The 27,124-nt window shown below is 49.9% G+C and overlaps 1 protein-coding gene across 2 annotated transcripts; it reads right to left on the bottom strand.

Annotated features, from left to right (window-relative positions):
• Positions 1-1,225: 1,225 nt before the first annotated feature.
• On the bottom strand, positions 1,226-26,477 carry LOC137376650 (tripartite motif-containing protein 16-like). Of its 2 annotated transcripts, XM_068045607.1 has the most exons (6): positions 25,851-26,477; positions 21,004-21,099; positions 18,047-18,280; positions 16,323-16,494; positions 8,449-8,544; positions 1,227-7,150 (listed from the first exon to the last, which is right to left on the bottom strand). In XM_068045607.1, the coding sequence occupies exons 1-6, from the start codon at positions 26,442-26,444 to the stop codon at positions 6,618-6,620; spliced, it is 1,725 nt and encodes a 574-aa protein (XP_067901708.1). In that variant the 5' UTR covers positions 26,445-26,477; the 3' UTR covers positions 1,227-6,617. The 2 variants fall into 2 exon arrangements, with proteins under 2 accessions (XP_067901709.1, XP_067901708.1); XM_068045608.1 differs by lacking the exon at positions 8,449-8,544 and having other exon boundaries at positions 1,226-7,150.
• Between the last annotated feature and the right edge of the window lie 647 nt (positions 26,478-27,124).

The following is a 27,124-nucleotide window of genomic DNA, read 5'->3' as shown; positions in this document are numbered from 1 at the left end:
TGGCTTCGATACAGAGTAAGGCTCCCTCTACACTAGAAGAAAAAAAGAAAAAGAATAAAAAGAGAGAAAAAAAACAGATTAGATTCGGAGGAAAGCTCCATCTACACTGCCCCCATTAAACACTCCCAGGGTAGATACAGCAAAGGTTCTGAAGAGGGGCCACTGACCTGAAACGTTAACTCTGCTTCTCTCTGCACAGATGCTGCCAGACCTGCTGAGTATTTCTAGCGTTTCTTGTTTTTATTTCAGATTTCCAACATCTGCAGTATTTTGCTTTTATATTAGGTACAGCACAAGTTAGATACAGAGACGAGTTAGGATGTGTGGGGCAACAGATTTAGAAAGATTGCTTGGGATGTGTCAGAATTATTGAGAACAGTCAATTTGTGACCTGGTCACAGTATTAGGATGGTTAATGTAGGAAGGGAGAGTTTGTTAAAAATTCTTTCATGGGATGTGGGTGGCAGGGCCAGCATTTGTTACCCACCCCAAATTGCCCTTGACAACTGAGTGGCTTGCTAGGCCATTTCAGAGGGTAGTTAAGAGTCAACCATATTGCTGTGGGTCTGAAGTCACCTGTAGGCCAGACCAGGTAAGGACGGCAGATTTCCTTCCCTAAAGGACATTAGTGAACCAGATGGGTTTTTATGACAATCTATTTATTTATTTATTTAGAGATACAGCACTGAAACAGGCCCTTCGGCCCACCGTGTCTGTGCCGACCAACAACCACCCATTTATACTAACCCTACAGTAATCCCATATTCCCTACCACCTACCTACACTAGGGGCAATTTACAACGGCCAATTTACCTATCACCTGCAAGTCTTTGGCTGTGGGAGGAAACCGGAGCACCCGGCGAAAACTCACAATCGATCATAGTTTCATGGCACCATTACTGAGATTAGCTTTCAATTCCAGATTTTATTAATGAATTGAACCCTGTGTCCCATGAATTAGCCTGGGCCTCTTGATTACTTGTTCAGTGGCATTACCACAACACCACCACACCCCTGTCTTGTTAACATTGTTATAAATTGGGCTGGGTTTGCAATTTACAAATGAAATTGTCTTCACAGCAAAAAGGCAGTTACCATAAACAGACCTGTGCATTGTGTGAACTGAAATTCATGCCCCTATATTGTAAATCAGTTTATATGGCACAGAAGTAACAATTACATTTTCACCATGGCATTACACTCTGGAGATCACATGGCAAGTTCACCAAGGTCTCCTACCTACTTTGAAAGGCAAGGAAGATCACACGATCAGATTGGTACATTCAGGTTAAGATTAACATTCAGATTTATTTGCAAGTAAGATCATGGTACTCAATCAGACCAATACAGTGGAAAACAATTTGCACAATACATAAAAAACAATGTGGGTGTAAATATTTCTTTGTGTTGCTCTTGACTGGATCTTGGATGATAACAACACGAGAAGTCTTTCCTTGAGCTCCCTCGTGTGGAACAGATAACAAGGAAAAACTCCAGAATTGCTGCACAATTATTTTCTTTGATGTCAAAGCAGGGTCATGGAGAGGTCAGGGCAAATCTTCCCAACAAGCAGAGAATTCATGTTATTACCCATTTCCAGCAGTGAAGTGGACAGAGAGTAAACAGTAATGTGGCATCTGGTTCATTTGTTTATCACACGAGAAGTTAAAAGAGTGGACACTACAGTGTAGGTTCAGAGAGTCAGGAATATTACACAACAGGAGTGGGTTATAGCGACCTCCCTCAGAGACAGGAAAGATGGAGGCTCCCACCACTGCCAGTGAGGAGTGGAGGTGTATAATCGCCAGGTAGCTTCTTCATTGCTTCAAATTGGAATACTTAATCCCTGAGTGTAACCTAACCTAACTAGTAGGAAAGGGGCAGGTCAGAAGTCAATGGTGAATAAAGTCAGGTGGGGCATAAAATGGTGCCTAATCTACAACCACCAGACATACGGACCTGATAATAGCACTCAGCACCTTGGCAATGTAGTTTACACTGCCTATACCTCTCCACATAGCAGATTTGTGTTACACCTCCAGTGTACATTGCAGGTGAGTGACTGTTCTTTCATCTTTATCCAGGCAACCCAATCCACTGTATAGAAACAGGAGGAATCCATTCCAGGGGATGCACAGATCCCGAAAACAAATTTTTAAAAAGTCAGTTCCACTCAGGGCTCCAACCAGCAGAGGGAAGCAGAAATCGGGTGAAAGTGAAAGTGGTGAAAACACATTGTGATTTCCAGGAATACAGAACGATTCCCGGCACCTCACTGTGGTCAGAAAGATGTTATTTATACAACACAGGAAGGGCAAAGCTGATAAACTGCAGGGGAGGTACCAGCACTGAGAGGGGTCGACAGGGGAGATACCAGCACTGAGAGGGGTCTGCAGAGGAGATAGCAGCACGGAGACGGATCTACAGGGGAGATACCAGCACTGAGAGGGGTCTGCAGAGGAGATAGCAGCACGGAGACGGATCTACAGGGGAGATACCAGCACTGAGAGGGGTCTGCGGAGGAGATAGCAGCACGGAGAGGGATCTACAGGGGAGATACCAGCACTGAGAGGGGTCTGCGGAGGAGATAGCAGCATGGAGAGGGATCTACAGGGGAGATACCAGCACTGAGAGGGGTCCACAGGGGAGATACCAGCACTGAGAGGGGTCTACAGGGGAGATACCAGTACTGAGAGGGGTCTACGTGGGAGATAGCAGCACGGAGGGATCTACAGGGGAGATACCAGTACTGAGAGGGGTCTACGGGGGAGATAGCAGCACGGAGATGGATCTACAGGGGAGATACCAGCACTGAGAGGGGTCTACAGGGGAGATACCAGCACTGAGAGAGGTCTGCAGGGGAGATACCAGCACTGAGAGGGGTCTACAGGAGAGATACCAGCACTGAGGGGTCTACAGGGGAGATACCAGCACTGAGATGGATCTACGGGGGAGATAGCAGCACGGAGAGGGATCTACAGGGGATATACCAGCACTGAGACGGGTCTACAGGGGAGATACCAGCACTGAGAGGGATCTACAGGAGAGATACCAGCACTGAGAGGGATCTACAGGAGAGATACCAGCACTGAGAGGGATCTACAGGAGAGATACCAGCACTGAGAGGGGTCTTCAGGGGAAGTACCAGCACTCAGAGGGGTCTACAGGGGAGATAGCACTGAGAGGGGTCTACAGGGGAGATACCAGCACCGAAAGTGGTCTAGAGGGGAGGTGCCAGCACTGAGAGGGGTCCAGAGGGGAGGTTCCAGCACTGAGAGGTCTACAGAGGAGATACCAGCACCGAGAGGGGTCTACAGGAGAGGTACCAACACCGAGAGGGGTCTACAGGGGAGGTACCAGCACCGAGAGGGGTCTACAGGGGAGGTACCAGCACCGAGAAGGGTCTTGTGGTGGGGTACCAGTACCGAAAGAGGTGGGATCTTTAGGGGAGGTACCAACACTGGGAGAGGAGAGTTTATAGGGGAGTTACCAATACCCAGAGAGGGGGAACCATAGGGCAGGTAAAAATACTGGGAGAAGCTGGTCTATATGGGAGGTACGAACACTAGGAGAGGGGTCTACAGAGGAGGTAACAACATTGGCGGGGGGGAGGCCCTATAGGGGAGCTACAACCTGGGAGAGGGGGATTCTAAAGGGGAGGTACCAACATCGGGAGAGGGGGTGTATAGCTGTTTAGGGGAGGTACCAACACTGGGAGGGGGGGTTATACAGGCAGGTACAATCACCAGGAGAGGTGGGGGTCTATAGGGGAGGTACCAGCACCGAGAGAGGCTGTATGCAGGGGAGGCACCAGCAGAAGTTAGGGGTCTACAGGGGAGGTAGCAGCATGAGGAGAGGGGATGACCTACACCCTGACTGCAATTGAGCTCTAACCTTTCAACATCTCACTGACAGATCAGACTTTTTAAACACTTCCACAGGAACAGGAGGAGGCCATTCAGCCCCTCAAGTCTGTTCTGTCATTCAATTAGATCATGGATGATCCACTCCTTGTGCACTCCTTGAGCCCTCCATTGCTGCTTCCATTTAGAGTGTTGATGAGTTTTTAAAGATGCAGGTTCATAGTGCTCAACACCCAGCGGACTGCATAAACTGGTAAATGCCCTCCCTGTCCCAGCCTTTACATTTTGGATGGGGCCAGCTACAGAAAGATTCAAGGCCATTGCCACCTTCACCACAACAGCCAGGCACTACCCAGCCTGGCAGGTCTCCCTGGAGTGGACAACATAGCCATGCAACTGCCTCAGACCCCTCTGAGATACGGCTCCTCAGACACCTGTGGGTATCTGTGCCTGTGTACTTGGCTGGTCCATTTGACACCGTACCCTCCTGCAGTACAAGGGCACCTGTAAGTTGGTCATCTCCTCATCATCCTTCTGCTCTCAAAGGACCCCATGATGGAACACCCAGGACATCCCAACAGTTCTCCAAATCAGACAAGGTAAAGTACATTTGGGAATGAAAAAGTAAAGTTCTCCAGAATTAATCCAAAGATGAGCAGTTTACTTAGGAGTTCTGATTGGCTTGACTACTCTTCCAGTTGGTTATGGAGTAATGGAGTGATGTAGCACCAATGGTAAAAAGTTGGGAATTTTGGAGAAGTGTACATACTGCCTCGAATACATATTGATATTAATACTGGATACCTCTTGATATATATTCAGACTTGTCCACAATAGATATTGATAATACTAGATATGACCCCAGATGCCCCGATTAAATATTGAAAGGCAACCTGGATGGATCCCAGATGTTTAATAGAGAATAAAATCATCTGAACTCTTAATCGGTGTCTCTCTAATTTCTCCTATCTTTCAGCTCATGACATCCACAAGACCCACTGAATGCTCCCTTGGTCCCAACAACAGGGGAGTACCCAGCCTCCCGACATTGTAAATGGTTTCCGCTCCTCAGATGAATCTACATATTTAATTGTAAGCTCTGCTGTTGCAGGATTATGGCCCTGTGGTTTAGTACGAGCTCCTTGTGCCCCATGTAATCTCTGTGGGAAGCCTGTCTCTTGAAAAGGATCAGGGATAAGAATTCTATCTCTCTGGTGCATGTGCACGAAGGGGCAATACCACGGATGCCAGAAAGGCCAATTTCAGGCCCATCATGAATTGTCTTTCATCACCGCTCCCTTTCTGTAATTCTCCAGAGACAAAGGGCTGAATTTTGTGGCTGATGGTGAAATCTTGCTGCTGGGGCGGAAAGCAGGCGCCGAACCTGCGTTGTCCGGTGAAGGGATGGCGTATTGCTGGCAGCTGCCAATTAATAGGAGCAGCAGCTCAGCAGTGCCACTGTTAGTGCTGCCCACTGCCAAGGCTACAATGCCAGTAAGAGTGCACCTCAGTGGTGGGTGCCCTCGAATCGCTGTAAGTATGACTGGGGGCAGCTGTGGCCAGGCAGACAGGCTCCGGTGATCGGGGAATGGGGTGGGGGTTATCTTTGAGCATCGGTGGTGCAGCTGCCATGAGGCTGGACATTGCTGCTGGGGGGGCCCCCTCCATGGGCCATGGTGTGCCCATAGAGGGCACTACCGCCCGAAGCCCACTGGGAGGCTGCGAGGTTTCAATGGGTGGTCTCCTGAACTGGCGACAGGCCCTCCCGAGGCAGGAAGTGGCCCTTAATTGTGATGGAAGCAGAGGTGATGAATGATTTCAAAAGGAAATTGGATGGGCACTTGAAGGAAATAAAATTGCAGGGCTGGGTGATTGAGCAGGGGAGTGGGACTGATTGGATAGCTCCGCAGAGAGCCGTCATGGACTCAATGGGCTGAATGGCCTCCTTCTGTTCCATAAATGACTATGATTCTGATTGGCCTCCTGGCATGCGGCCAAGCTGCCAACTTTCTTTCCGCTGGCAATGTGGCATGATGGGGGAAGATGCCAGGCTCCCCTCCTGATGTCTTCCCCCCTGTTTTGCCAGCCCTCCCACCAGAAAGATTCAGTCCAAAATGTCAGCTAAAAGGCTGTCCCTTCCCTGAATGAGCGATCGAGGATGGTTTAACTCCAGGTCTCTGCAGTGAGCAAGCACTGTACCAGGATCAGCAGACGGTGAGCTGCTGATATTGAATCCACATGAGTGCCGTCCAGGCTTGTTCTCACTGCACAACAGCTGTTACTGCCTCTCTCACCAATTAATGGGATGTGTTCTGTAATTGACAGCTTACCACAGAGTCTATTTAACTGTGAGTTGCAGCTTCACCTCACCTTACTGGGCATTTGTCTCAGCAGTAGCACTGTCTCCAAGTCAAAAGGTCGTGAGTTCAAGCCCCACTCCCAGGACTTGTGCGAATAATCCAAGCTGACACTCCCAGTGCAGTATTGAGGGAGTGCTGCACTGCCGGGGTGCTGTCTTTCAGATGGGATGTTAAACCGTGACCACACCTGCTCTCTTGGGTACGGCCACTTTTCCAAAGAAGAGCAGGTCCAAGCCAATACCTGTCAATCAACATTGCTAAAACACATCATCTGGTCATTATCACATGGGATCTTGCTGTGCACAAATTGGCAGCTGTGTTTCCTAAATTACAACAGCAATTGCACTTCAGAAAGTACTCTGTGGGCTCTAAAGCACTTTGAGATGTCGTGAAGTTATGTGAGCTGGCAAATGCTGAGAGTCGTGTCGCAGTAGATCCAAAAGGCTGGGTGCATGGGTTCGCTAAAGACAGCTTGGAATTGGTGTATGAGGGAGATCTGATCAGAGACACCATAAAAGGACAAGGTCCCAGCTGGGCAGTTCAGGCACAAGCCAATCCGCTCGTACCTCCCCACTTGCAGCTTTGTCTCCTCATTATTATGCCATGCTGATACATTATTGTACCAGAATTCAATGCACCAGGAGAAATCATTCCGCCCAAGGATGCAGTAATTGTCCGATCCTTTCCTCCTGATCCGCTTGTGAGTGATCCCGATCATAGCATCCCCATCATTCAGCTCCACCTCCCAGTAAAACTGGCCAGCACTCAAACTCTCCCTGCAGAGCACCTGGGAGCACAGGTCAAACCTTTCGGAGCACTGTTCATAGTCCTCAGACTTCGGGTAGATGTTAGTCACTTGCTGGCTTCCCTCGCTCAGATACAGCTCCCTTTGGACCGTACTGGGGTCCAATGTAATGCGGCAACAATCTGCAGGAAATATAACAGGTCAGGGCTGCTGAGAATGTGAGGCAAAGGCAGCAGTCCAGGGTCTACATGACAACAACAACAACTTGCATTGATACAGCACCTTTAATGTAGCATGACCTCCCAAAGCACTTTACGAGAGCAATTATCAAACATGACACCCAGACATATATAAGGAAATATTAGGGCAGATGACCAAAAGCTTGATCAAAGGGATACATTTTCAGGAGTATCTTCAAAGAGAAAAGTTAGAGAGGCAGAAGGGTTTAAGGAGGGAAGGGATCTTTGAACCAACACCACTAAAACAGATGATCTGGTCATTATCATATTGCTGTTTGTGGGAGCTTGCTGTGTGCAAATTGGCTGCCACATTTCCTACATTACAACAGTGACTACACTTCCAAAAAGTGCTTCATTGGCTGCAAAATGCTTTGGGACATACTGTGGATGTGAAAGGCTATAGAAATGCAGGTTTTTCTTTCTATCCAAGGACACAGTCCCCTGCAAGCTAAGTAAGGACTGGGGAGTGGGGGGGGGGGGGGGGCGGGTGCGGGTGGCAGTAGAGGGGGATCATTTCCAGGACAAGTTGAGGATGCTGAGGGGTGTTGAGGAGGGGAAGGGGGTTGTAGTCGAGGGAGGCCTGGGGAAGAGGAAGACCAAGGTTAACTCATTGGGCCTCTTGGCCAACAAAGTATCAATCCTACCTGGGCTCCTTTGTGGCTATGATCTTGTTTACTTTTAGATTTCTGTGGCAGCACCATCAAAGTGTACAATTTGTACATTTCAAATTCCACACTGTATCTGCGGACCCCAATACTTAAACCTTTACAAGGCCCCTCTTCCCCACCTGCCTGGGGCAGCCTCACCATTCCTGAACACACAGGGCTTACAATGGTGGACACGGTAGAGCACTATACACAGTGGATAAACAATGGGTAGTCCCACTTTATCTCTGTCTCTCTGCCCAAAAACACACATTCTTCCCTTGTGGGCACAGGTAAAATAAGGGTTATATAAACTCTTTTGGCAGCAGTATAAAAGCAAAATACTGCGGTGGGTGGAAATCTGAACTGAAAACAGGAAGTACTGGAAATACTCAGCAGGTCTGGCAGCATGTGTGGCGAGAGAAACAGAGTTAACGTGTTTGCAATAAAAGGCCATTCCTTCTCTGCCCCCTCCCACCTCCTTCCCTCTCACCCTCTCTCTTCCCACTCCTCTCCCTTCCCTGTCTCACCTCCCCCTCTCCACCAAGCCCACTCTCCCCCTCTCCCTTCATATGGAAGTGGCTGAATATTACTTACACTGTAGCAGGTCCTCCCTGTTCCTTGTTTCAAGGAACAGTGGCTGTTCCTGGGGGGCTGCATTGAGTGAGGGTTTTGAATTTCTCTCTTCTTCATCTGTGAACACATCGAAAGATCAATGGACAACCTCAGGAAAAAGGACAGATTCTACTGGGGAATTTTAACAAACTGTAATAATCAGTTGCTCAGAGACTGTGAAAACCTTCAGAAATTTGATGTGTCTGTCAGGTTTCTTACTCACTGAGGATGTCAGTGTTCTTTTCTTTTAAACATGACATACCACCCCAGCTTGTGTTAGTATCAGAACTCCCAGGACAGGCACAGCAAGGGGTTAGATACAGAGTAAAGCTCCCTCGACACTGTCCCCATCAAACACTCCCAGGACAGGTACAGCACAGGGTTAAATACAGAGTAAAGCTCCCTCTACACTGTCCCATCAAACACTCCCAGGGCAGGTTAGGGTTAGACAGCACAGGGTTAGAAAAAAAAGATAGAGAAAAAAGAGGGGAAAAAAATGGGGTGAGATACAACTTAAAGCTCCCACTACAAAAAAAACTGGGTTGGCTGCTGCCTGATTGGGACCACTGACTGTGTGTGCACAATGAGTCTCAGCTGACTGCTGATTGTTGACTGTGAGTTGGAGGCTGGGAGCTGGAGGCTGTGTGACTGCTGTAAAAGGAAGACTGAGACTTTAAGGAAGATTTTTCCATCTATCCCTGTCTACAAAAGAGGAAAACAAGAGGCCAAAAGAACTGACAGCTCTTGTGAGTTTGTTTTTTTGAAGCCCTTTCATTGATTGTTGTGGGGAGGGGGAAAGAAGAGACCTGAAGACCTTGGGTGGGGCTGTTTGGAGAGGGAGCTCCTGTGTTTAACAGCATCGAACAGGGAGCTCCCTCCCCACCCCAACGACCTAGCCCGGGATAGCTGGGGCTGCCCAGGTGAAGAAACTTTCTCTTTTCTGTTTTCCCTCAATACCAGAAGCAGAGTGTGCCCGGAGAGCTTACAGCCATCCCAGGTGGAGACATCACACTCCCTCCCCGCCACCACAACTGGAAGACCAGTGAAAGGACTGCCTTGAAAATAAGATCTGCAAAGAGAATGATTCCTCCTGGCCTTCCTGTCCTTCAGCCTCTCTCCCCCGTGATAACCCCCCCAGCAAACTATTTGTGGGACTACTTGTCATGATTATTTTATTTCTCCTTTCTCTCAAACTCTATTTTATTTAACGGTGGGTGTGACTCTTCTACCCCATGGCTTCACAGTCCTCTCCAGTGGAGGGACCTTCCTATGCTGCAGCCACTCCTGTATCTCCGTCACCATTTAAAATCTTCACTTCAAAGCTTGGGGTGAAGAGTTACACCCACCCAACCATGACTACTGAGGCATGCGTTAAGGCAATGGCTGAGATTGTCGGCCCCTTGGCTATTGTTGCAGCCTCAAAGATGTACGGGAAGGCAGTGTTTATCCTGAAGACTGAGTGGGCAGTGGCCCTGGCCCTGAGCAGGGGGCTCACCGTGGGCGGGACTTTCCTGCCAGTGGACCCTCTGGAGGCCACTGCACAGCATGTGATTCTATCGAACATCCCGCCCTTTATTCCCAATGAGCTCCTCCTCCCCCACCTGCACCATCTGGGGGAGGTGAGGTTGGGAATCACCCCAGTCCCACTCGGCCTTCGGGAGAACAGCCTCCGACATGTCTACTCCTTCCGCCGCCAGCTATTCATACAGCTGGCGCGGGATGTGGTGTCAGAGAGCCATTTTGCTGTTCAGTTCCAGGAGACGACCTACCGTGTCTTCTGGACCTTGGACGGGGCGTGGTGCCATGCTTGCAAGGGGGTGGGGCATGTTCGAAAGAACTGTCCCAACCTCCCAGCCGCCAACTCCACTTTGGCAGCCCAGGGTGGCCCCGCTGCGCCCCCTCCCACCCCCCCTACACCTCCAACAGACACCGCTCAGGCGGTTCTGGAGGCTGTGGTTTTCACGGCCTCCAGCACGGAGGCGAGAGCCCGTCCGAGTGGAGGGAAGACGCGGAGAAAGAATAAACACCGAGAGGCTTGTCCCCTGGACACCGTGGCACAACCCAAGCATGGGCTCAGCCTAAGGCCCGATCCCAGGGAACCCGCTTGCCCCAGGGCTGGGCGCAGGCCGAAGGTAACCAGGCAAAAGGAGAGTGCAGTGGTGGAGGCCCCTGATGACATGGCAGTCTCTGTGCCTCCGCGGCCCAGTGGGAAAAAGAGGAGAAGGCACCCGTCCACAGAGGGAACACAGGGCCATGAGGTGCAGGGCCCATCTACTGGAGGGGAGCTGTCTCCTGGTTCGAATCCCCAGATTCCCCCTGCCACCACCACCATCAAGGCTGTAAAGTCTGGGCAGGAGCACCCTACCCCTTAGGATGGAGGGGAGGGGAAGACCCCTGTACATGTGGCCCCTCCTGAACGAGCAAGTGGAGCCCTGCATGTGGTGGGGGAGCCTGGGGACGTTCCTGAAGAAGCCTCCCATTCTGCCACTGGGTCGGGTGCCTTGAGTGAAGGGGAGGGCGAGGCCCCAAAGGTTCAGCCTTCCCAGTCAAAATCCACTCCGGACCATGATGTACCCGACCCAGTTATGGTTGAAAATGTTGCCCCATCTGCTGGGCCAGTGGGCGCTGGCGTGTGGGAAATGACCTCCTCTCTCTGCCTCCGGTCCCGGCTCCGGCTGGATTTCCGGAGTCTGGGAACTACTATCTCCCCTGGGTCGCTCGTGGGCCTGGGGACGGTGATGGAGGGGGGCCCTGAACTTTTGGCACCCATAGGCTCCAGTTTCACAGAAGAACCCAGAGAGGACTCCTCCGCCATCAATCCTGGGGGTGAGATCATGATGGAGGCGGGACCAGCTGGTGCAGCCGGGGCATTTGCCCCAACGTATGTAGTGAATGTGGCGGCCACTGGCAGTGATGACCTGCAGGAAGATGGGGACTCGGTGTGGGGCACGGAGGACGACCTTGAATTCATCGCCAGTGAGGCAGTGGACTCCCTCGTGCCTCCCACTGAGTCTCCTCTCATCCCCACCGCGGAACTCCAGAACTTCCTCGTGGCATGCAGGGGTTGCCGCAGTGAAGTTCAGCTGGCCCTCAGCCGCTGGTCGAGACGAGCGCGAATCATCCTGTCTGTCTGTGCCACCCTCAAGAAGGTGGGGAAGGGTGTGGGCGTGAAACTGATTGAGAGGCACCGGTTTAACGCGTTCCTCAATAGGTTGCTGGGGGAGTGGAGGGCAAGATGCGCTTTTGATCCCTCCTCACAGTGAGGTGTTGGTGATGGTTTTTAAGTACCTTTGATATGAAGATAACCATAGCCAGCCTCAACATCAACGGCAGCAGATGGTCTCTCCGTAGATTTCACAATCTCTCAGTCCTCAGGGAAGGGAGATACGCGGTGAGCTTTCTGCAGGAAACCCACACAATTCAGGGAGACGAAGTCACCTAGCTCCTGGAGTGGCAGTTTGGGGTCTACATGAGTCTTCGCACCCCTATTTCTAGTGGGATGGCTATCTTGTTAGCCCCAACTTTTCATCCAGAGATCTTGGGGGTCAAGGAGCTCGGGCCAGGCTGTTTGCTCCACCTTGCCGTACGCCTGGGTAGCGTGCCGCTCCACTTTGTGAACGTGTACGCGCCCAGACCCGGCGCGTTGCAAGCGCGCTTCATTAAAGAAGTGTCCGCTCTCTTGAGCTCTATCTATAGCGGCGAATGCATCATTCTCGGGAAGAATTTTAACTGCACCCTCAAGGTGAGCGATCGCTCCAGTCCCCAGCGCGGCCAAGCATTGGTGGAGAAGTTGAGGGAACTGATCAGCTCCCTCAACTTGGTGGACGTCTGGCGGAATCTCCATCCCGACTCCAGTGCCTTCAGATTGAGATCTGGAGGAGGAGGGTCCTGAATTGACCTCCTCTACATTTCTCAGGTGCATGTCTCCCGCATCTCAGCAGCCTCCACGCAGCTGGTTCTGTGCTTGGACCACCACCTGGTGTGGGTGGAGTTCACTGGAGGTCAAGTGATTCCGGGATTCGTTCCATCGATTCTGGGCCGACTGGAGAAGGAAGCAGGGGGGCTTCCCCTCCTTGAGGCTATGGTGGGATCTGGGCAAGACTCACATCCGCGTCGTCTGTCAGGAGTACACGACGGGGTCGACCAAGAGGCGGGAAGCCGAGATTGGGCGCCTAAAGAGGGAGGTGCTCGACTTGGAGTCCCGCCTCAGTCATGCCGTCGTGGACCCGGCCCTGTGGCAGGCGTACAAAGAGAAGAAGGGTGCGCTGAGGGACCTACAGCTCATAGGGTCCTGAGGCGCATACGTGAGGTCGCGGATCCAGATCCTGGAAGATTTGGACCACACTTCACCCTTCTTCTACCTCAGAAGGTGGTGGAGGCAGGGTCATTGAATATTTTTAAGGTGGAGGTTGATAGGTTCTTGTTAGGCAAGGGAATCAAAGGCCTTGGTGAGGCCACACCTGGAATATTGTGTGCAGTTTTGGTCTCCTTATCTGAGGAAGGATATTCTTGCGTTAGAGGGAGCGCAGCGAAGGTTTACCAAACTGATTCCTGGGATGGCGGGACTGACGTATGAGGAGAGATTGAGTCGGTTCGGATTATATTCGCTGGAGTTCAGAAGAGTGATGGGGGATCTCATAGCAACCTATACAATTCTAACAAGACTTGGCAGGAAGGATGTTCCCAATGGTGGGGGGGGGGGGGGCAGAACCAAGGGTCATAGTCTAAGGATACAGGGTAAACCTTTCAGGACTGAGAAGAGGAGAAATTTCTTCACCCAGACAGTGGTGAACCTGTGGAATTCGCTACCACAGAAAGCAGTTGAGGCCAAAACATTGTATGTTTTCAAGAAGGAGTTAGATATAGCTCTTGGGTCTAAAGGGATCAAAGGGTATGGGGCGAAAGTGGGAACAGGTTACTGAGTTGGATGATCAGCCATGATCACAATGACAGACTGAGCAGGCTCAAAGGACCGAATGGCCTACTCCTGCTCCTATTTTCTATGTTTCTATGAATACCTTTTCGGGACTCTGCGCGCTTTCGGACTCGGGCCGCATTTCGTGGCCCGGGTCCGACTTTTATACGCCGCCGCAGAGTGTCTAGTCAAGGTTAACGGGTCCCTGACGGCGCCCCTTCGCTTTGGGAGAGGAGTGCGTCAGGGAAGCCCCATGTCCGGCCAATTGTATACCATCTGCGTGGAGCCCTTCCTGTGCCTGCTTCGCAGGAGGTTGACGGGATTGGCTCTGCGCGAGCCGGCCATGCGGGTCGTCCTCTCGGCTTACGCCGACGACATGCTCCTCGCGTTCACAGATCCTGTTGACTTGCGGAGGATGCGCGACTGCCAGCAGACCTTTTCTGCCGCATCCTCCGCGAGGATCAATTGGGAGAAATGGGGCCTCGATGCTGTGGTACCGGTTGGTCACTTTGGCCCCGCCCCCTGCATTGCCACCAAGGTCCAGAAGAAAGTCATCGATTTCTTCTGGGGCAAGAGGAAACACTGGGTCTCTGCCGCGGTCCTGAGTCTCCTGATCGAGGAGGGTGGCCAGTTGCTGGTGTGCGTCCGCACCCAGGCTGCGACTCTCCGCCTTCAGACCCTGCAGAGATACCTGTACGTCGAGCGTCCTCCCAGATGGTATGCGCTGGCGGCGTATTTTTTCCGCCTGTGTCACTGCTTTCAAGATGACACGCAGCTCCCAGTGGAGACCGTTAGCCGCACCTCTCTGAGGGAGTTGCCTGTCTTTTACCGGGATCGATTCCGAGTCTGGAACATGGTCGCCTCCAGTCAGGGCGCTCCCCCGCTGGCGGAGGAGAGCGCTTCGGATGTCCGGGTGGCCGACTCCGGGGACGGACCGGCGGGCGGAGGAGTAGTCGAAGCACCCAGGACGCCCCTCACTGCGGGTGGCGAGGGGGCTCGGGAGAGCAGAGCGCTCATGGCCGAGCTGACCCTCGCTCGTCCAGAACTGCTCATCAGACCTAGGCCCCGAACCCCTCCTCGGGAGCCGGTCCCGCACAACCCGAGCCGCCTCTCGGAAATGCCATCCGTGCCATTCCAATCGGCGCGGAGGGGTTTCCTGTACGGGCAGCTCCTGCACACTCTTCACTTCCTCGCCCTCGTCAGCCGGCCGGACACGCCCTGGCAGTTCGCGTTGCCATCTGACAGCGAGGGAAAACCTCGATGGAGGTCTCTCTACGTGGGAGTCTTCCCCCTTTATATCGGGGACCTGGGGTGGAGGGTGCTGCACAGAGCAGTCCCGTGCAATCGACTTTTAAGTAGGTTCACGGACTCCCAGGCCACCTGTACTTTCTGCGGCCTGGACGAGTCCATGTTCCATGTATATATGGAGTGTGCGAGGTTGCAGTCCCTCTTTAACTATTTGAAGGGGCTGCTCCTCAGGTTCTGGCTGCACTTCAGTCCCACGCTCCTGATCTTTGGGCACCCAGTGAGGAGGGGCTTGGGCCGGGAGGAGGATCTCCTCGTTGGTCTGTTCCTGCGTCTGGCCAAGGTGGCAATTCACAGGTCCAGGCTGCGGGCTGTCGGGGGGTCCGTCCTTCCCGATTGCCTGCCCCTCTTCCGCGGCTACGTTCATGCCCGCGTGTCCTTGGAGAAGGAACATGCGGTGTCAGCCGGTAGGCTTGAGGCCTTCCGTGACCGGTGGGCACCGCAGGGACTGGAGTACATTGTCGACACCAAGAATGGCAATTTAATTTGAGTTTTTTGTTCATTTGATTTTAATAAAGTTACTTTTCAAAAATGTATCTCAAGGGGCCCTGAGGAATAAAGGCCCCCTCGACATAAAATATATCAAAGTGGTCTGGGGTATGAAGGCCACCTTATAAAAAAAAGATTTTTTAAAAAAGAAGAAAAAAACAGGGTTAGATACAGAGTAAAGCTCCCTCTACACTGTCCCCATCAAACACTCCCAGGACAGGGACAGCATGGGGGTTAGATACAGAGTAAAGCTCCCTCTACACTGTCCCTATCAAACACTCCCAGGACAGGGACAGCATGGGGGTTAGATACAGAGTAAAGCTCCCTCTACGCTGTTCAAAGAGTACACTCTACTTCAGCCATGTGAGTTTTACATTTTCCATCACACTGGCCTCTCTGAGTGAGATTTTCTGAGTGACAATCTGTTTAGGATTGTGAGCAATGTTGTTCTGTGGATTTGGTCCTCGTATCAACTGGATTGCGAGAAGTTAAACTGGTTGGGAGGTAAAGGGTGGGGTCTCACTGAATAAACCACCTGCTGACTCTTGAAAGAAATCCCTTCATAAAACTTGCAGAAATATTAAATTAATCTTTTCATGTGGCTGCAAAACAGGGATTTGCTTCAACTTGTTATCCAGAAGTTCTACTGAGATGTGGCCTTGTGTAGATATTGAATAGGGACAATAGTGAGCTTCTTATTGACTGTCACCCATGGGTGAACAAACAGTCAGCATTTCTCTATCCATACTCAAAGCTGAAGAATGGGGACGTTTGAGGCAATCAGTGCTTATTTCGGATCCTTTCCCTATTGCTTGGGAAGAAAGGGTAAGAGAGGAAAGTGAAGGAGAATAAATGGGATCCTGACAACCAGATTTCCTCTTCTGATAGTGAGACTCCCTCTTTAAAAGGTCACCTAATTGTCCAGGTCCGTCTTTAACTGGGACCCTGCTATTGAGACCCCCTCCTAAAAGGTGCTGATAATTGGGAGTGGTCTCAACAGCTAACATGCAAGAGCCTTCATTGTCACTGACCCATTTACAAGCAGCAGTTGTGGAGATCTGATATTCCTGCAAGGGTTAAATCAGCCTCGGCAATTTGGGCAATGTGCCTTATTTAAGTTAGGAAGGGAATGTGCCCGGTGACTGACCTGTGGAAGTTGTATTCTCCAGATTCTTCATCCACGCAGATTGGAAATGCTCTTTGATAAGAGCAGACAGTCTTTCAATAGCTCTCTCGACCTTGCCAAGTTTTGTGTGCAGGCCTGTTGTTGAAGGTGGTGAGGTGGGATTCTCTGCGATTGCATTAAAAGTCAGATATTCCTGAGAATGACAGGTGGGTTGGAAATGTTAAAATGTAGCTCCGTTCAGCAATCTGTGTTAAATCCTGAGGAATTTGCTGCACAGGTCCCCATCCAAATAGAAAATAAATAATCACACTGTGCTTGTGAAGGACGTCCCGAGCAACATGAGCCTCTGCACAGCCATGTGCTGCCAAAATTACCCAGACAACAACTGAATGAAGATGTCAGCTGTGGTTCAGTGGGTGGCACTTACACCTCTGGATCAGATGGTCATGGGTTGAAGGCCCACTCCAGGATTTGGGAGATTTGAGGCTGATACTCCAGTGCAGTACTGAGGGTGTGTAGTACTGCCAGAGGTGCCATCCTTCTGATGAAACATTAAACCAAAGTTCTCTCAGGTGAATACAAAGATCCCAGGGCACTATTTGAAGAAGAGCAGGGGAGTTGCCCCAGTGTCTTGACCAATATATATCCCTCAATCAACATCACGAGAAACTGATTTTGGGGTCATTATCACATTGCTGTTGCTGTGCACAGATTGGCTGTCACAGGTCCTGCACTATAAGAGCTTGACCACACTTCATTATCTATGAAAGGATTGGGGACATCCTCAGGGTGTGAAAGGCAAGTTCTTTCTTTTATATTTGAGTTATCATCAGTGAATTACTCTAGAAATTATTCATAATTTATCTGATCCTAAAGTTCACCACCACTTTTATCGAAGAGTGTTCTAACCACTCATTTCCTGTCTCGGAAGAACGTTTTGCTGCTGTGTTTAGTTTCTTCAACTGCTCTCATCTCCAGGCCCTTTTGGCACCCAACAGTGTTGGGCACAAACTCCCAAAGTTGGCACCGCTGAAATTCCTGAAATAGTTTTGGGGATAGGGTAATTTCAGCACAGCGGGAGCAGACAGTAAGAGTTTTCACCCCATTTACCAGTAATAAGAAACTCTGAGAAAGGAGGTGTGGAGCATTCTTGACCCCTCCCCTACTGTGATGTCAGACTGGAGGCAGGGTCATTGCCATGTGGACCCCACAATCCTGTATCCAATCAGAATGAGACAGCTGCACAGCAACAAAGATGAGGCAAACAACTTTCAGATTAACACTTACACTAGACCAATCCCCACCTCACCCCTCCGGAATGGGCAAGGTGCCACTCTGACATCCCGCTAGAACCATGAGTGACCCATCCAAATACTCACAATTACTTTACATCAGGGAAATTGGGAAGGGGTCAGAGCAAGGACAAATGAGCAGACCGAATTCCCGGAGGAAACTTCCCAAATTCAAAAGCTAGAGTTTCTTTGGAATAGAAAGTAATGCAGAGATTGTGTCTGTGTGTGTATGTGACACTGTGCATGGAACTGGATTAAAATAAAACTGAACAGGAATCTTTCCTTTATCAGATCGAGGTTGAATGTTGTCCTTGCTGAATCAACAACAGTGCTCAGTACCATCCCAGGTTTCCACCACTGCACACAACAGATAATACAGTCAAACCCTTCATATACCCTCTGCCCCCACTCCTCCTCCACTCCTGCCTCTTGTCCAGCTTCTGTGTATCTTACCTGTGTGATGTAAATGCTGTCATTGGTCTTGGACAGAGCTTCCAGCCGCACCTTCTCGTGTCTCAGCTCCGTCCATTTCTGTTCCAGTTCTTTCTTGGCAGCTTCAGCCTGTTTTAGCTCCGCTCGTTGCTCCCTCTCAATAAACTCCATCACTTCACTCTGTGCCTTCTCCACTGCTCGGAGTAACTCAGTGAATTTACTCACGGCGGCACCCTTCACTCTTTGAGCAGATTCCTGCACAGGACAGGGATAGAACATTCCATTAGACTCCTCAAGCTGTGTGTTTTGGAATGCTAGGATATGGGGCCACAGTGATGGGATAGTCATCAGTACCCAGTACTAAGTCCCACATCATCAGCATGAGGAAGGATAGTGCATTTACACATAGGGGGATACATTAGACCAGAGTCACTCATACCCACACACCACCCAGCAGGCGATCACCCTCCCCAGTCAGTGTCACTCCCCATTCCCCCCAACACCCCTGGTCAGTACCATTCACTTCCAGCAACCAATCACTCCCAATCCCCTCCCATCACCCACCCCCCCCACCCCCTCCCAGTGTCACTCTCCCCTTCCCTGACCCCCATCCCACCCCGTCAGTGTCACTCACTTCTAGCAACTGGTCACTTGCTTTATGCCCCTCCCACTGTCACTCACCCAATGTTTTCCTCCCCATCCCAGTGTCATTACCCCCTCCCTCTCACCTATCACTCCCCAGTGTCTTTCCCCCTAAAGTGTCACTCCCCACTTCCCTGTCTGTGTCACTCCCTCTGTGTTACTCTCCTCTTGCCCCCATCCCCCTGCCCCATCCCTCAGTCAGCAATCAGTCACCCACCCCCTGGTCAGCATCACTCAGTCCCAGTGACCGGTCAGTTACTTCCTGGTCAGTATGGCACGCTCCCAATGACCAGTCACCCACTTCCTGGTCAGTACCAATCACTCCCAGTGGTCAGTCAGTTTCCTTCTGGTCAGTACCACTCGCTCCCAGTGACCGGTCAGTTACTTCCTGGTCAGTACCACTCACTCCCCGTGACTGATCAGTTACCCCTTGGTCAGTACCACTCGCTCCCAGTGACTGGTCAGTTATCTTCTGGTCAGAATCACTTGGTCCCAGTGACTGGTCAGTATCTCATTTATCCCAGTGCATGTGTTATGAAATTGGCTCTCCTTTGTTAAAAAATACTTTTTAAAAAAAAGGAATTTATAGTTAAACTAAATAAATGTTGGATCAGTTTTTTAAAAAAAATCAAGGGGTCAGTGAGGGAGCCGATTGGCAACAGTGCTGCTATTTGTTACCTGGCTCGAACTAGGCTTAGAGCAGAAGCCATGGCAATGGGACAGAAATCAACAGGCATTCCTTTGATTGGACAAGCCTAGCAGCAACAGAACATCTGGGTGGGTAGAAAACTGCCAAACTGTTTGGTTGTTAGTCAGTGTGTGTGTGATACATTAGTTCAGTTCAGATCAGAGATACAGCACTGAAACAGGCCCTTCGGCCCACCGAGTCTGTGCCGACCATCAACCACCCATTTATACTAATCCTACACTAATCCCATATTCCTATCACATCCCCACCTGTCCCTATATATTTCCCTACCACCTACCTATACTAGGGGCAATTTATAATGGCCAATTAACCTATCAACCTGCAAGTCTTTGGCATGTGGGAGGAAACCGGAGCACCCGGAGGAAACCCACGCAGACACAGGGAGAACTTGCAAACTCCGCACAGGCAGTACCCAGAATCGAACCCGGGTCCCTGGAGCTGTGAGGCTGCGGTGCTAACCACTGCGCCACTGTGCCGCCCATTCTGGAGGAAGAGAAAAATCAAGTGCTGCTAAAGAGTCAAAAAAGGACAGAAAAGGGAGAGAATTCCAAGGAAGAACAGAAGACCACAACCCAGCTCGTTTCTCACAATTTCCTAAAAGACTCAGTGAAGTTCAGTCAGTCAAATCATCTTGTTTCCTGCATCACAAGGCCTGCTAAATTGCTTTTCAATGCCGCCTGAAGACAGCTAATTCTGGAAGGTTCTTTAACAGTTGCTTGGCGGTTGGACTGTGTGCCAGTTTGGTGCACTGTGTCTCATCTGTTATTTTTTTTTCAGGAGTGGGCAAGTGATCTGCTCGAGTGTGTTTTGTTTTGTCTGTAAAACAGCTCTGATCTAAAAATATTTTTTTAAACTTTTTCTTCAGTTAACTGGAATATATCTGTGTGTGTGAGTACGAAGGGACTAAGGTAAAGGGGTCTTTCTAAAATTTAATTTGAATTTTCATAAAATTTGATCAATGTGATATTGTTTTACATCATTACTTGTTAAGACTTGTTCTATGACAAACTGTTAATTTTGTTGTTCAGTAAAGAAACCTGGTTAGTGTGTTCTATTCTGGGGGGAAATAGTGTATCTGATTGGCTGTGTCAGTTAGTGGGAAAATTTAAAGAATATGTTGAGACCTGTGGAGAAGTGGGACTGAATTAACAGTGCACTCCTCCCGCCTTGGTTGTAACACTGGTCAAAGCATCAGTTACCCACCCTCTAAGCCTCCACTCTTTGAGACACTGGTGAGTTAAGGAATTCGGATCCTCTGGGATTTAAGGGTTTGTCCGAGAGGTGATTCCCTCACACACTGAATTTTGAATCTTAATTGCGAATGAGGGAAGACTTCATTAGCTTGATCTAGAGGGCAAGATTGTTTGGTGCATCATGTGATTCACTGAGGGGCAGCTCAGGAGGCGCAAAAGCCCCATGAGCCAGTGGCGGGGGGTGGGGTGCAGAGGGTGTTATTGGTGGGGTTATGGGGGTCCTGGTTAGCGTTTGTGAAAAATCCATCCTCTTTTCTACTCTCACAGTGCTGCCTGCTTTACCTGTTTGAAGGTTTCTATATCTGGGATTACATTGAAGGATTTATAAAACATGGCCACAAAACAAACACGTACCCAGACTGTCAGGCACTCACCTTGATGCAATCAATATTTTGTTTCCATTTTCCAATCTCTTCGGCCGTGCTCTGCAGGTGTTCCTGTAATTCCATCTTCCGGGCCGTGATTAGTTTCTGTGCAAAAGTGAAGAGAACTTTATTCAGACACTCTGTGCATGAGCTACTCAGCCACCCCCTCACGAGAATGCCCCCACTCACTGACACAATTCCCACCCAATGCCCCCACCTTCGCCCCCACTGACAGAAACCCATCCCCCTCGCACTGGCCTTGACATCAACAACCACATCATTTGCATTAGTTGAGCGATAAAGATTGGTCAAATCTCTTCCTGATTTAAAAGATTACCATGGAATCTTTACACCCACCTGAAAGGGCAGAAGGGGACTTGGTTGAACATCTCATGTGACAGATACAATACTGATACTTCAAACACTGCATTGATATAGCACCTTTAAAGGCACTACACAGGAACATTATCCGATACAATTTGACATTGAGCTACATAAGGAGATATTAGGACTGGTGACCAAAAACCTGGTCAAAGAGGTGGATTTTAAAGAAGAGTCTTAAAAGAGGAAAGGGAAGTGGAGAGGTTTAGGGAGGGAATTCCAGAGCTTAGGGCAGCTGAAGGCATGGCCCCGAATGGTGGAGTGATTAAACTCGGGGTGCGCAATACTATGCTGTACATCACTGGCAGTACACAGCAATGGACCACCCATTCCACCTAGATCCCTCTGGCCTCTTATCTTCTCTTGATCTTTTCATTGTCATTCCATCATGACATCTCTACTCCCCTCCCTCCCTCTGAACTTGCAGCATTTCATACTCTCAAGTGCAACCCAAACATTGTCATTAAACCTGCTGACAAGGGCAGTGTGTTGTTGTTTGGCGAACAGAACACCATCTGTCCGACACCTTTTCTTAAATCCCCTGAACCACCAACCCACCACTGAATATCAGGATATTGATTAACCTCAGCTTCTCTGGAGATCCTCTAACCACGATCTCCAACCTTATAGACCCCAAAACACTTTTACTTCCTCCCAAAGATCCACAAACAGAAGAACCATTGTTTCAGCCCCCTGTCCCACTGAACTGATTTCTTCCTCACTCAAACTCCATGTTATCTTCCCTTTTCCAGTCTCTTCCCACCTACACCCCATGACTCTTCCAAAGACCTCCACCACTTAAACAGTTTCCAGTTTCCCAGCGCTAACTATCTCCTTTTCACCACGGATGTCCAATCCCTCTACACCTCCATCCCCTACCAGGACAGGCTGAGGGCTCTCAATTTCTTCCTTGAAGCAGGCCCAACCTGTCCCCATCCAACACCACCCTCCCCCATCTGGCCAAACTTATTCTCACATTAAAACAACTTCTCCTTTGGCTCCACTCACTTCCTCCAAATAAAAGGTGTTGCTATGGGAACCTGTATGTGTCCAAGCTATGCAGCCTTTTCAATGGGATAGGTAGAACATTCTTTGTTCCAGTCCTACTCAGGTCCCCTCCCTCACCTTTTTCTGATACATTGATGATTGTATCAATGCCGTTTCCTGCTCTCGTCCTGAACTGGAAAATTGCATCAACTTTGTTTCCAATTTCCATCCTTCTCTCACCTTCACATGGTCCATCTCTGACTCTTCCCTTCCCTTCCTGGGCTTCTCTGTCTCCATTTCTGTGGATAGGCTATCTACAGATATTCACTATAAGCCCCCACTGACTCCCATATATATACCAATATGCCAATATACTGTACTGGCACTGTACCACACAAGCACTGTACTGCTCTGCCACTATACTGCACTGGCACTGTACCACACACGCACTGTACTGCTCTGCCACTATACTGTACTGGCACTGTACTGCACTGGCACTGTACTGCTCTGCCACTACACTGTACTGGCACTGCACTGCACTGGCACTGTACTGCTCTGCCACTATACTTTACTGACACTGTACTGCACTGGCACTGTGCTGCTCTGCCACTATACTGTACTGGCACTGTACTGCTCTGCCACTATACTGTACTGGCACTGTACCACACTAGCACTGTACTGCTCTGCCACTATACTGCACTGGCACTGTACCACACTAGCACTGTACTGCTCTGCCACTATACCGTACTGGCACTGTACCACACTAGCACTGTACTGCTCTGCCACTATACTGTACTGGCACTGTACCACACTAGCACTGTACATGCTCTGCCACTATACTGTACTGGCACTGTACATGCTCTGCCACTATACTGTACATGCTCTGCCACTATACTGTACTGGCACTGTACTGTACTGCACTGGCACTGTACTGTACATGCTCTGCCACTATACTGTACTGGCACTGTACCACACTGGCACTGTACCACACTGGCACTGTACTGCTATGCCACTATACTGTACTGGCACTGTACCACACTAGCACTGTACATGCTCTGCCACTATACTGTACTGGCACTGTACATGCTCTGCCACTATACTGTACTGGCACTGTACTGCACTGGCACTGTACTGTACTGGCACTGTACTGTACATGCTCTGCCACTATACTGTACTGGCACTGTACCACACTGGCACTGTACTGTACTGGCACTGTACTGTACTGGCACTGTACTGCACTGGCACTGTACTGTACATGCTCTGCCACTGTACTGCACTGGCACTGTACTGCACTGGCACTGTACTGTACTGCACTGGCACTGTACTGTACATGCTCTGCCACTATACTGTACTGGCACTGTACCACACTGGCACTGTACTGCACTGGCACTGCACTGCTATGCCACTATACTGTACTGGCACTGTACCACACTAGCACTGTACTGCACTGCCACTATACTGTACATGCTCTGCCACTATACTGTACTAGCACTGTACATGCTCTGCCACTATACTTTACTGGCACTGTACCACACTGGCACTGTACTGCACTGGCACTGTACATGCTCTGCCACTATACTGTACATGCTCTGCCACTATACTGTACTGGCACTGTACCACACTGGCACTGTACCACACTAGCACTGTACTGCTCTGCCACTATACTGTACATGCTCTGCCACTATACTGTACTGGCACTGTACATCCTCTGCCACTATACTGTACTGGCACTGTACTGCACTGGCACATGTGATCAAGTGCTCCTTGTCTCAGGATGGTGAGCACTTGCATCCCTCTTTCATGTATTCGAAACAGATTCAATCCAGTCAACTGAAGGTAGCTCAGCTCCTGCACACTTTGTTTATTGGATTCTCCAAATAAAATACATTTACTCAAAACTGTCACAAGTCTGCAATATCTAGTTTAAAGAAACAGGAAAGGCAGTTTATATAATGAGGGACACCTGTCAACAGCTGCCAATATCCAGTGCCATACAAAGCTAGGGTGAAAATGTAAGCTGTGAGGAGGACACAAAGAGGCTGCAAAGAGATATAGACAGGATAAGTGAGGGGGCAACAAGGTGGCAGATGGAGTATAATGTGGGAAATTGTGATGTTATTCATTTTGGTTGGAAGAAGAGAAAAACAGAATATTTTTTAAAAGGCGTGAAGCTTTTAAATGTTGGTGTTCAGAGGGACTTGGTGTACTTGTGCAAGGAACATGGAAAGTTAGCATGCAGGTACAGGAATAATAAAGAAGGCAAATGGCATGTCGGCCTTTATTGCAATGGGATTGGAGTACAAGAATAAGGAAGTCTCACTAGAATTGTACAGGGCTTTGATGAGACCACATCTGGAGTATTGTGTGCAGTTTTGGTCTTGATATTTAAAGAAGGATATAGTTGCCTTGGATGCAGTAGAATGAATGTCTGCTAGATTGGTGCCTGGGATAAGAGGGTTGTTCAATGAGAGGCTGAATAAATTGGGCCGATACTCTCTGAGGTTTAGAAGAATGAGATGTGATCTCATTGAAACATACACGGTTCTGAAGGGGTTTGACAGGGTAGACACTGAGAGGTTGTTTCCCCAGGCCAGGGAATCTAGAACACAGGGACACAGTCTCAGGATAAGGGGTCGATCATTCAGGACTGAGATGAGGAGAAATTTCTTCACTCACAGGGTTCTGAATCTTTAGAATTCTCTACCCCAGAGGCTTGTGAATGCTCCATCATTGAACATAACAATTAAAAGCAGGAGTGGTCTATTTAGCCCTTCGAGCCTGCTCCACCATTCAGTAAGATCATAGCTGATCTGACCGTGGTCTCCACTTTCCTGCCTGCCCCTATAATCCTTGACTCCCTTGTAAATCTATATTTAAGGCTGGGATAGACAGATTTTTGGTCCCTCGGGGAATCAAAGGGATATGGGGAACAGGCAGGAAAGTGGAGTTGAAGCCTAAGATCTGCAGGGATCATATTGAATAGCGGAGCAGGCTCGCTAGGCCATATGGTCCACTCCTGCTCCAAGTTTATATATTCTTACGGTTCTAAGTGCCTATAAGATCTGGAGTGGATTTACATTTCCTTATAAACTTCACCCCTCATTAAAACACATGGGGACTGATCATGTCCCAAATCAGATCTGCACTGCCTCAGAAAATCATCATCATTTTGGTTTCCCTTTCATGGGTCCTTGTCCCCAACCCAAATCCTCTCCCTGATCCCAAATCCCAAATCCACATCTGAATCCCGACTCCAGCTCCTCTCCCTGATCCCAAATCCACATCTGAATCCCGACTCCAGCTCCTCTCCCTGATCCCAAATCCACATCTGAATCCCGACTCCAGCTCCTCTCCCTGATCCCAAATCCACATCTGAATCCCGACTCCAGCTCCTCTCCCTGATCCCAAATCCACATCTGAATCCCGACTCCAGCTCCTCTCCCTGATCCCAAATCCACATCTGAATCCCGACTCCAGCCTGCCATTACCTGTCTATAAGCCGCCTCCTCGTCCACGGTGATGATTTCATGGTCCCCGTGTTCATTGAGAGCGCAGACCCAGCACATACACCTTCTGTCTGTGCGGCAGAAAGACTCCAGGGGCTTCCTGTGTTTGTGACATCTCCTGAGAGCCACGTCCCTGACCGGCTCGGTCAGCTGGTGTTCCCGGAACGCCGAGCTCTCCCGGTGTGGTCTCAGGTGGCTGTCACAATACGAGGTCAGACACACCAGGCAGGATTTCACCGCCTTCAGCTTGTGGTCCTGAGGGCAGGAGTCGCAGGGCACGTCCCTGGGGCCAGCCAGGGGCTGGGACCCCCGCCTGGGAGCTGCCTGCAGGAATCCCTCCACTATCTGACACAGCACCGTGTTCCTGTCCAGAGAGGGTCGGGGCTTGAAGCATCTGCGGCAGTTTGGGCAGCTGTAAAGTCCGGGGCCCAGCTCCTGGTGCTCCCAGTGCTTGCTGATACAGTTCTGACAGAAACTGTGCCCACACGGCAAGGTGGCAGGGTCAGTGAAGAATTCCAGGCAGATGCTACAAGACAGACTGTGCTCAGACAGGGTGAGGGATGTGGAGGTGGCCATCTCGCATCTCCTCCCGCCCACGACTGGAGTATTTCAGAGAAATGGAAAGTGAAACTGGCTTCAAACTGCCCCTTTAAACCTCGGTTTATTTAGAACGAAACAGCCGTTCGTTTCCTCTCGTCCCACAGCAGAGCAGCCGACCCTGTGGTTTTGTTTTGTTGCAAATTCAGCGCGCTGTTTAAAAAGTAGAAACAGGACTGCGGCTTTGTCCCTCCCTCAATCTGTGCATGAAACAATGTTCAGTTAACACACCCTATGCTGCGCTTTGCAATGAATCTCAGACTCAGAGACTGGTTACCGCACAGAAGGAGGCAATTCGGCCCACCAAGAGCAAATTGCGACGTCTCACTCCCCCGTCCTTCCCCCTTGGCCTTGCAGACTTTATCGCTTCAGATAATTATCCAATTCCCTCTTGAATCTGCCTCCACCACACTCTCAGACAGTGAATTCCAGATCCTAAACACACACTGAACCTGCCTCCACCACACTCTCAGACAGTGTATTCCAGATCCTAAACACACACTGAACCTGCCTTCACCACACTCTCAGACAGTGAATTCCAGATCCTAAACACACACTGAACCTGCCTCCACCACACTCTCAGACAGTGCATTCCAGATCCTGAACACTCACTGAACCTGCCTCCACCACACTCTCAGACAGTGCATTCCAGCTCCTAA

The sequence above is a fragment of the Heterodontus francisci genome, chromosome 13 (assembly GCF_036365525.1).
Source record: "Heterodontus francisci isolate sHetFra1 chromosome 13, sHetFra1.hap1, whole genome shotgun sequence".
NCBI classification, from domain to species: domain Eukaryota; kingdom Metazoa; phylum Chordata; class Chondrichthyes; order Heterodontiformes; family Heterodontidae; genus Heterodontus; species Heterodontus francisci.
Note: the sequence above shows the minus strand (reverse complement) of the source record. Positions and strands in the feature narration are given on the sequence as shown.